At 32.0% G+C, this 10,514-nt stretch overlaps 2 protein-coding genes across 2 annotated transcripts; one reads left to right on the plus strand and one right to left on the minus strand.

Annotated features, from left to right (window-relative positions):
* Window positions 1–749: 749 nt before the first annotated feature.
* LOC110718965 (aspartic proteinase nepenthesin-2-like) lies at window positions 750–2,842 on the minus strand. The gene is made up of 2 exons (XM_021897903.1): window positions 2,452–2,842; window positions 750–1,504 (listed from the first exon to the last, which is right to left on the minus strand). Exons 1-2 carry the CDS (start codon window positions 2,840–2,842, stop codon window positions 750–752), a joined length of 1,146 nt encoding a protein of 381 aa, XP_021753595.1.
* Window positions 2,843–6,670: 3,828 nt separating this feature from the next.
* LOC110718739 (caffeoyl-CoA O-methyltransferase 5-like) lies at window positions 6,671–9,803 on the plus strand. The gene is made up of 5 exons (XM_021897634.1): window positions 6,671–6,892; window positions 6,985–7,064; window positions 7,226–7,370; window positions 7,553–7,684; window positions 9,313–9,803. The coding sequence occupies exons 1-5, from the start codon at window positions 6,767–6,769 to the stop codon at window positions 9,604–9,606; spliced, it is 777 nt and encodes a 258-aa protein (XP_021753326.1). The 5' UTR covers window positions 6,671–6,766; the 3' UTR covers window positions 9,607–9,803.
* Window positions 9,804–10,514: the final 711 nt, after the last annotated feature.

A 10,514-nucleotide genomic window follows, 5' to 3' on the forward strand; every position in this document is an offset into this window, starting at 1 on the left:
TGATTCACTCGTACTATTTGCATATAAATTTATTTTATTTCTTATTGTTCCATTCTAACTTTGATGTTACTTACAAATTTTACTTTGACCCTTTTTTTTTTTAACTAATACATAGATTCATGTATCATCATAAAAAATAATATTGAACTTGTATATCAATGTGTAATTTCAAATTATCAATCTTTCATATTTTATTCTTGGAGATAATTAGGTTTTTTTTTTTTTTTTTTTTTGACAGAAAGCATCTCATTTATAATTTAAGGCTTGATTAGTAGTTTAAATTATCAAAGTTGTATATATTGACAAATACATAAGTCAAAGTGAGATAATGTTTAGCCACTTTTAATAAAGTTTACCATGACATCAAAGATTCAAAGGCATCAAACCACCTTTAGTACTCAAGCCCAATTAAAATGCTGTGTCATATGTGAGTGGGAGTGTAAAAATTTAAGCCCATGTGAAAATTCAAACATTAAACACCAATGAAACCAAATTCTCAAGAGTTGACTTATTACATACGAATACTTGCTACTATATTAGATAATTCATAGAATAGCTATAACAATGTTCAACTCTATTTATTTATATAAATATATAATATCAGTCATTAATCACCATATCATTGATTAGCCGATCAAATAATGCATAATAAGTAAACAAATTAAAGAAGACATTGAAGACAACATTCAGCTAGCAACGAATTATTCTTACTATTTACAATTATAATTTATTATCTACATTAGGTAGTATCAACGACCTTTGGAGCAATCCTCGTTTCCAAATTGTAGTTGTTTATTTGGAATATCATATATTATACGGTGATCTACTTGGTGGTCAGATCCTAATATGCTTAAACCACCATCATCTTGTGTACTTTCACCAATAGTCAAGCAATGTAAGCCAAAACCACTTTCGTCGTCATAAAAAGTAAATACTACATCAGGATTCATTAAGAATTTTGCATTATTCGCAAACAACCATGTAACCCAAGGAAGTAGTACGGTTGGCGGACCACGTACACGCCTATAACAAAGGTCGTACCCTACGGTACGAATTCTAGGATCATCAAATCTTACCACATTTGCGTTACTAGCTTCAATATGTGCTGCTACCTCGTCTTTGAAGACGCGGTAGGCCTCCGTGGTTAGACGACTATGAGGTGTGCCTGTGTCGATGATGCATCCTCCATTTCCGTCTTCCTTAATGTCAAACACGCCACTAGGAAGTTCAAGGTCCTTGTTACCCACCCTAATGCCGCGGAGGTCTAAGTAATAGTAAGACGGTTGTTTTGGATTTTGTAACATAGGGACGGTACTAAGCGTCGATGCGGGTGGTTTAACATCGTCTCCAAACCGAAGGTACATTGGTGGCACAATGCCTTTTTGAAACTTTTGTAAGCAATATGAGAATTTTCCTTTAACCAGAGTCTCTGCTTGTTTTATAAAGCCAAATTCGCCTAAACTCATTCCAAATATTCCACTAACCTTATTGTTTTCACCATCACCTGCATTATTACAACACAAAGGGTATCTCAAATAATTTTTATAATGTTATCATGTTAGTCAAAGAAATGATATGTAGGAGATCAGAAAAATCAAATGACCATCGATAAAGGCCAAAAGGTATCATCAATTAAATTAAAATAATTTAATCATTCTAAGACTATAAATTACTACATTTTCAGCGGAGAATAAATGTAACTTGCCTATACGATGATTTTCAATAATCATATTTGATTTTAAAAATTATTTTTTAGAAAATTTTAAAAATAATTAAAGACAAAATGGTGAGAATTCTAAAAACCATCAGATGACATGTATTATATATTTGGTTTCACTTTTAATATAAAGTTACTAGGTTAACTCTCGTGCGATGCACGGATATAATAAAAGAATTTATAATTGTCGATGCACGGATATAATAAGAGAATTTATAATTGTGTAACCTTCAAAGACATATCAGTCAAAATATGTAAAATCTTTGTATTACGTACGATATTATTAACATAAACTAACCAAACTACAAAAATTAAAAATAATATAAACAAAAGAAAATTCACGTACCGAACTTTGTAATTAGATGAAGTAATCGCATATATAAAAGGTTGATATTTGTTTTCCTTAAGATTTTAAAAAGGTTTTTAAAAGAAAAAGTAATGAAAAATTGAAAACTAAAAAGTTTAATGTATTGTATTAAACTACTTTACAATGAGTATTTAAATTTTTGTAAGAAAATATGAAAGTGGAAAAAAAAATTAGGCGGGAAAAGAATGAAGGAGAAGCTGACACATAGTGTACAATTCGAAAAAAATTATGATGTCAGCGGTTGCTATTTTAGTAAGAATTGATTAATTGATTTTGGCATTGTACATAGTGTTTCAGAAGTAGTGTACTAGTATTGATACCTTCTTAAAATTAATAGGAAAAAAAAAAATAATAATGGTGTTGATACCTTCACTAAAGCCTTGCATGTCGATACCGCAACCAAAAATAGCTTGGTCCAGGGCTAGAAGATCAGGGTCAGACTCGAGGTAAAATGTTTCACGAGCCGCAATGGCGACGACGACGCTACCATCTCCATACCGCCGCGACAACCTACAAGTATTGTCCACACATTCTCCGGTAGGAGGACACTCAGAGCAAGGGAGTGGACTATAACTATGAGATTGACTTGCTGGATAATAGGGAACTATTTGATGAAAGCATTTTACACAACCTTCACATTGCGTCCAAATTAAGCCACTTGCAGTATCTATTCCTAGATAAACTGTTTCAAATCTTGGAGATTTATCAAATGTGCCAATTCCCAATTGAACGTAGCGAATATAATTATCTATTTTCATTGCTAGTCGTACTACATCATCATTAGGATTTATAGTGTTGTTACTTTTATTAATACCTAGTCTTGCAAGTGACTTGAGTCTGCGGTTGGAAAATTGAATATGTTCCTTCCTTCGTGTCGCGTCTGTAAGGTTTGCTCGATACAAAGGCGACTCAGGAGAGTCTCGATGAATTAGCCTAAGGCTAAAACCTCTGTGATTGTGGGTGGTAGTATTGTTGTTAGTAGCTTGGATGATTTGAAAAGAATTACCTAGGGAAACAAGGATAGTAATTAGTGAAAAATAAGCTAAATTTGTTGGAATAGCCATTGAAGCTAGTTGTTGAAAGAAAATGTATAAGTGCAAAAAATTGGTGAAATATTTATGATTCAAATTTTCCTATACTACTACATATACCATGTATACATATTATGATTATCTTACTTATAATTAATTGTTGTAATCATCTTTTATTGTGTAGAATTCCTTCTATATTTATTTGGTGAAATATTCATTCTTTAATCTTTTCTATCTTTAGGGGATCATTTTTTTTTTTTTTTTGGATAACAATCTTCTTTAATATGTGATGGTCCTACTTTATTTCTTACAATTACAATATACAAATTCTTGAACTTTTCATCTCCCCTATTTCCAGTTTTAACATTTATTGATTGAAAATTTCTTTCCTTTTAGAGTTGATCACATTATAGGCATTACAATCACATTATAATCTTTTTTAAAAAGTAGAAGGTTTCTTTAAGGGAGAAAAAAAAAAAAAAAAAAAAAAAAAAAAAAAAACTAGAAGGGTATAATGTAAGGCTGAGCAAATTTGTCCGAAAAAACAAAAACCCGATCCATACCGATCCGAAAATTAGGGTACACATTGTTTGGTTTAAACTTAGACTTGGCCCAGCTCAACCTGAAGCTTTGATCCAAAATGGGCCATATATATTGCATAAGGCTCTGCCCAGCCCATAAGTCCATAACCCAGTCTTGATGTAGTAGTACTTTGGTAGGTCCAATCTTTAAAATTCTAACACATGATCTTCTCTTTTGTCATGCATTAGTTAGTTGTAGAACTTTGCATTTGTCATCACGAAAAAAATCGGCTTCAACCGTTATAAGTCATGGGAAAAATCTTCCCTTTCAAGCTATCAAAAATTATAAATTGATTTTTGTTCTTAAAAAAAAAATTCCAAAACCCCCTTATTTTTCCCCTTGTGAGAAAACCGTTGGCACAATGCATTAGAAAAGTTCCGGTCTTGATCATGCATGTCTGCTAACACTAACTGTTAACCCGACCTCTCAGCTCTCACAAGTCCTTCAGCTAAGGTTTAAGTAAATGTTGTGCGAGTTAAACGAAAAACATTGTATAATTATGTCAACTAAACAACATGAAGCATTAAGCTTCGTTCTAAAGGCTAAATCAAATTTAAGACTCATAATTTAAGATAATTAATAACATCAGAAATATGTAGACGAAGGAAAGTTAAGAGGGAATGAAGTAGGACTAAAGTCAAGATCAAAGTGGAAAGGAGATCATATGTTAGGCCGACAGGGAGTTGGTAAATGGTTGGTAAGGCAAGAGGACCAGGCCTTTTCAGTTCCATGGAAAGAGTTGGTGGCCACCTTCTTCGGAATTTTTTTTCATACTTTTTTTTGCACGTATATTCATTTTTATTTTTATTTGCAATTTGCCAATTTCCATTGCCTTACAATATATTGGTACGGCGGATATTGTTTGGTCAATTGTAGGCTGCTTAATATTTTCCCTTTTATCCCATTATTAAAATAAATAAATAAATAAAATCCCCGGCCCTATTATTCTGTTTTCAAAAAAAGAAATTATTTTGACAAACCCAGTTATTCTTTTCTGTTTATCTCTTTTTTAATTATATAAATTACATTCATCAGAATTACACACAATCCCAAATATATATTGAAAAAAAGGAGCTAAAAATAGATGTTACAGGAAAAAAAATAAAAAAAAAATTAAAAATACCACACTAAAACAATGAGACCAAAATTGATGCCCCTATAAATTGATGCAAGAAAGTTATTTGTTTAATTCTTTGACTATTTTGGTTGTTCATATTTCGACTTTATATCTAGCTATTTAATTCCCAGTGGCTTGCAAAGTTACAGTTTATAATGATTGATCGTCTAGTTGAGTTGTTTGCAATATTGTTTTGATGAATATTTCTTTGGAGAATATGTTACAGAGTATGTTTGCAAGTCATCTTAATAGGAGATTACTCTATATGGATCATTTTATATATATGGGTTACCTATGATAAAAATATTTTACAAACATTTGTTATGAAAATGAATTTAAATTTAGTTGTGTACAATAACTGTTAGAATTAATATTACCCAAAGGCAATGCATTTAATTTGGAACGGAAAATTCAATAAAGAGCTTTGAAAATTTTATTATAGAATAACGTCTTCCCGAAAGAAATTAAATTGGTTGCAAAATTTTTGAAAAGGTATATATAGTATCAAATGGATCAAATTTCATTTGTACGGAGTATAGCATTTGTTTTCCTAAGTTATACTCCATAATCAATTATTGTAATGCAGAGTATATATATATATATATGAAAACAACTCAAAAGAATTATTCATATAATTACTTTCACTTCCAGGTAGGGGTGTAAATGAACCAGGTCAAATCAATAAACTACTCGGGTTCAAGCTCGGTTGAAACTTGCTTGTTCATGTTCGTTTATTTGATAAATGAGCCAAGCTTGAACAATTTTGAAGCTTGTTTAATAACTGAGCTTGAACTCTAACATAGATGTGCTCGTTCAAATTAGTTCATAAACAACTCGTTTATTTATGTTTACGAACTACTCGTTTATTTATATTCATGAATTATTAATTTATTCACAATTGTTAATTTGATTCTTAAGTTTTTTAATAATTAAGATTTAATTATTAGGTTTATAATTAGGATTTAATTATTATGCTAATGTTGAGATATTCAAATGGCAAAAGTATAAAGCTCGTTTACTACTAAGTTCGTTCATGAAACGCTTGTTTATCAACTCGTTTAATAAACGAAACATTCACAAACCGTTTGCGAACATACAGTGTACTAAATGAGCTGAGTTTGAACAGATTTTTAAGCTCGCTCAAAAGCTCGGGATTGTGCTCGCACTCGCATAAGTTAAATGAACTTGAACGTGAACAAGGTATTACTCGGGTCGGCTCATTTACACTCTTACTTCCAGGATGATAAGCCCTGCATATGAGAAGTATATACTATTGAATTGAACTTGTTTTCTTAAAATAGGTAAAAATAAGGTGAATAAAATTAATAATAATACAAGGGGGACGAGATAGGCTAAAAGACAAAAATTTGTTTAATTGCCTTTTTCAATTACTTCTTTTGTTTGTTTTGCGGTTGTCAAATACATAAATAAATAAATAAATAAAATACTTCGCATTATAACAAATTAAACAATGTATTATTTCCATTCTAGATTTATGTTCATAAATAGTACGAAGTATGCCAAGCATATTTTTAATTATTTGAATGGAAAAAATATGTCAAGTGTTAAGATTTGTAATTTAAAAAATTAAAATTCTCGATATAATTCAATTCAAGATACAAAAATATAATTGTATAAATTTTTTAGTGCATGTGACCATGTGTTGGATACTTCAAGCGAAGCTCCATGAAAATGTAATGACGTTTGTTCCACCACCCCACCACATGGGTCCACCCACCTCTACTTTTCTTTTCACCAACCACAACCGGTCCAATCCTCCAATTATACCATTTTAAATTTAATAAACCGGACCAACCCGGTTCATCTATTCCATATATATAACCAACGTAAGCATTTGTGACCATTAACTACAAAGTCATAGAGTTGATTAGCAAAATTAATTACAACACTAATCAAGATTAAGGCTTAAGTTGCGAGAGAAAATCATAAAAATGGCGGATGTTGTAGTAGAGAAGCAAACCACCAATGAAAATCAACAAGAACAACCAAAAACTACAGAAATCAAGCATTCTGAAGTTGGTCATAAGAGTCTTCTTCAAAGTGATGCCCTTTATCAGGTATTAATTTCTTGATTTAAATTATAGATTCACAAGTTATAATTTCATATCTAAATTATTTTATAATATGGTTTTCATAATTGTTTTTCCAGTATATCCTTGAGACTAGTGTCTACCCAAGAGAGCCAGAACCCATGAAGGAGCTTAGAGACATCACTGCAAAGCATCCATGGTATGTGTTTTAATTTTCGATTTCGATCTGGATTTTATTTAGTTCAGGATTTAGTTGTCGCGTTACTAGTTTAAATTACACTGTCGACGTGACTATTGTTTTCAAATCGAGGAGATCTATATTACGGAAAATAATTAGTTATTATTTTGGGATTGTACCAGGAATCTTATGACAACATCTGCAGATGAAGGGCAGTTTTTGAGTATGCTTCTTAAGCTGATTAATGCAAAGAACACAATGGAAATTGGTGTTTACACTGGTTACTCTCTTCTTGCTACTGCTCTTGCTCTTCCTGAAGATGGAAAGGTAATTAATTGATTAATTAACCTTATCCTAAGATTACTAAATATGATATATTTCCTTAATCTTGTTTAATGGTTATTTTAGTGAATAATTTCAAATTTGTTTCTAATTTTAGTAGAATTATGATGATTGTATTGTGGGTGGATTCCAGATTTGGTTAAATTAAATTGATTTAATTTTTGCAGATTTTGGCAATGGATATAAACAAGGAAAATTATGAATTGGGTTTGCCAGTAATTCAAAAAGCTGGAGTTGCCCACAAAATTGATTTCAGAGAAGGTCCTGCTTTGCCTGTTCTTGACGTAATGGTCGAAGATGTAAGTATTGAGTATTTTTTTTGGATGAAATCAAATTTATTTTTGCCGCAACTCTTGTAAATCATGTGATAGAATGGATAGAAAATTGATGTTTTTGGTATAAATTATGTGTCAGTTATTTTTAGGTGAGTGAATAAATTGGGTAGACCGATATTAATGCAGTCAAAGCTAAGTTAATGGTAGAAAATGGGTTGGTAGAAGGCAAAATTTGTACAGCTTGAATGTTTTATACTGTACCTTATAAAGTTGGTCAAGATTCATTGATTCGGGTAATTGTACATGACATACCTTAAATGAACTCTTTCAAAGGTTTATTTTGGGAGATCTTTTAGCTAGATGTGGTTGAGCAAAGGGCTGATAAGGTGATCTGGTGATCATTTGACTAGCCGGTTACCAGTCTTACCACACCTCTGCCTAGGAAGTATTTGAAATCGCTACTGAAATCTCCACAACCATTTTAGGTATCTCCGGAATTTTGTACCTTCACAAATACAAGTATATAAAGTACTACGAGTACCATTGTCCAATATTACTACTATGTACTAAGAACCCGGGGTGAAGTTTTGCTGAGTTCAATGATGAATTCCAATTTCCATCCTTTATCGCATAGTACAAATGTTTGTATGTAGGAGGATGATCTAGTATGCACATACGGAGTAATAACTTGCCTAATCTTGTGATTGTTTATTTCGGAGAGTATGAAAATGTCACATTATTGTTGGTTAAGACGGGGACCATGGTCTTGGTGGCCATGTATAATGGCCATCACCAAATGGAGCACTTAGGGGAATGCAGGAATAAGTGCTCCAATACAATATGGTAATAATATAAGATTAATGTTTAGATGTCAAGCCGTAATGATCCCGATGAGTTGTAAGAACACATACATCGCATGCACCAGCTAGTTCATCCATCAAGTGGGTAGGATATTCGGTATTGTAAACTAAAAAAAAAATAGTATAAATTGCACATCACCTTGGTCTTTATGGATCTATGCATTAATCTAGTTGGAAATGTTCTTTAGTGGGGAAGAAAAAATAGTTTTTGATTGTTTCATGCTAGTATGCTACTTCATGTCTAGCTTTTGGACCCATGTTGATGATCTAGGTATCTTTAATTGAAAGGGTCAATCATCATTGTTAATTATGATCGTTTTTCTTAAGCTATCTAATATCTTCCACTCATAATGCATTCCGTAAACTAATACTTCTTATTCATGACTTGTTGACCTAGCTAATGTGGCGGTTGTTTAACTAAATTTTATGGTGATTGAAAGGGGCTTATGTTGAATTACTTGCTATTAACCCAAGGAGATTTTTGGTCTAAATGATTAGTTATTGTGATTTAACCACAGTCCACGGATCTTGAAATCTACTCTCAATAATTTAGTGACTAATTTATAAAATACGTAATTTGAGGCCGATGATATTTGTGTCTTGTCAATTTGAATTACTTAAACATTATCGAATTTGAGATGTACACAAGAAGTCAATAACTACTTGGTTGGCATCACTTACAAGTAACATGAACTTCCCAACCATGATAATTGCACGTTCAAACTTTGCTTTCATTTTTAATAATATGTTCTAGGTAAAGAAATTAATGATTCCATCATTTAAAATTGACAGCCAAAGAACCATGGATCATTTGATTTTGTGTTCGTGGATGCTGACAAAGACAACTACTGGAACTACCACAAGAGGTTGATTGATCTAGTGAAGATCGGAGGAGTGATTGGATACGACAACACCCTATGGAACGGATCTGTGGTTGCACCACCAGATGCTCCCATGAGGAAGTATGTTAGGTACTACAGAGACTTTGTGTTGGAGTTCAACAAATCTATCGCGGCTGATCCTAGGGTGGAGATTTGCCAGCTTCCTGTGGGTGATGGAGTTACCCTGTGCCGCCGAATTAGCTAATCTGTTCCCACTCTTACAAACCAACCCTTTGGGCCTTGAGAATGTTTTCAGCACTAAATGCATATTTTCTTGTTTTGCCAAGTTTTTGATTTGTACCTGTATAATTTTAATCATTGTAATATGGACCAACCCAAAAAAAAAAAAGAGTTGTGATACGTGGGCCTAGGCCTAATAAATGAAGGTTCTGTTATCGTTAACCAGTTGCCCTTTTGATTTTCCAACCTTAAGTGACTCAAGTCACACAAGTGGTAGGTAACGTGGATTGTGAAATCATGTAATGAAAATTGTCAGATTATTAAACATTAATCATTCCCAAAAAAAACAGAAAAAAAGGTAGATAAATCTTTATTTATTATTATTCCTTTAATTCTTGTACTATGGATTCTGTTCCAAAACGGTACGGCTGTCATATTTGAGCGTCTCATTTATAAAATTATATGCAGTAATGATCTGTAGACATACTTTGCCCACAAAAGACAAGTTTATATTATACCCCTAAAGTCAAATGTATTAAAGATTATACCTAATTTTAGGTGCTTACAAATCATGTGAGAAATTTAGAAAGCAAATTAGTATCACAACTCTTGATACTTGTAAGGTTGTAACTAATGGCTTAGCCATACACACATCTCATATTTGATTTTTGAACCTAGTATAAACGTTAACCACTAAATAATTGCTACTGTTAAATTATACGCAAGAGTATGTTCATGTGTTTCTAAAAATGAATTTATAAAAACTTGAGTTTTACCATTTCATTAACATAAGGAGAAAAGAAACCGAACACTAAATTGAAGAGAAAAAAAGGGAAATATTTAATTAGGCAACTACTGTTTACCCTATTTGAGGCAACTACGAAATTTTCAAAAGTTTACAATCAACACTTTGTTATTAGAGATGGAAATGAG

The sequence above is a fragment of the Chenopodium quinoa genome, unplaced genomic scaffold (assembly GCF_001683475.1).
Source record: "Chenopodium quinoa cultivar QQ74 unplaced genomic scaffold, ASM168347v1, whole genome shotgun sequence".
In the NCBI taxonomy this organism is placed as follows: domain Eukaryota; kingdom Viridiplantae; phylum Streptophyta; class Magnoliopsida; order Caryophyllales; family Amaranthaceae; genus Chenopodium; species Chenopodium quinoa.

Bases quoted from the DNA above. Each gene is read 5' to 3' on its own strand.
- LOC110718965 (XM_021897903.1), bottom strand. From the start codon at position 2,842: ATGAAAATAGATAATTATATTCGCTACGTTCAATTGGGAATTGGCACA. The intron at 1,505-2,451 runs GTATCAACACCA...GTAATAATGCAG, and splicing joins CATGCAAGGCTTTAGTGAAG to GTGATGGTGAAAACAATAAG.
- LOC110718739 (XM_021897634.1), top strand. From the start codon at position 6,767: ATGGCGGATGTTGTAGTAGAGAAGCAAACCACCAATGAAAATCAACAA. The intron at 7,065-7,225 runs GTATGTGTTTTA...GGATTGTACCAG, and splicing joins ATCACTGCAAAGCATCCATG to GAATCTTATGACAACATCTG. The intron at 7,685-9,312 runs GTAAGTATTGAG...TAAAATTGACAG, and splicing joins TTGACGTAATGGTCGAAGAT to CCAAAGAACCATGGATCATT.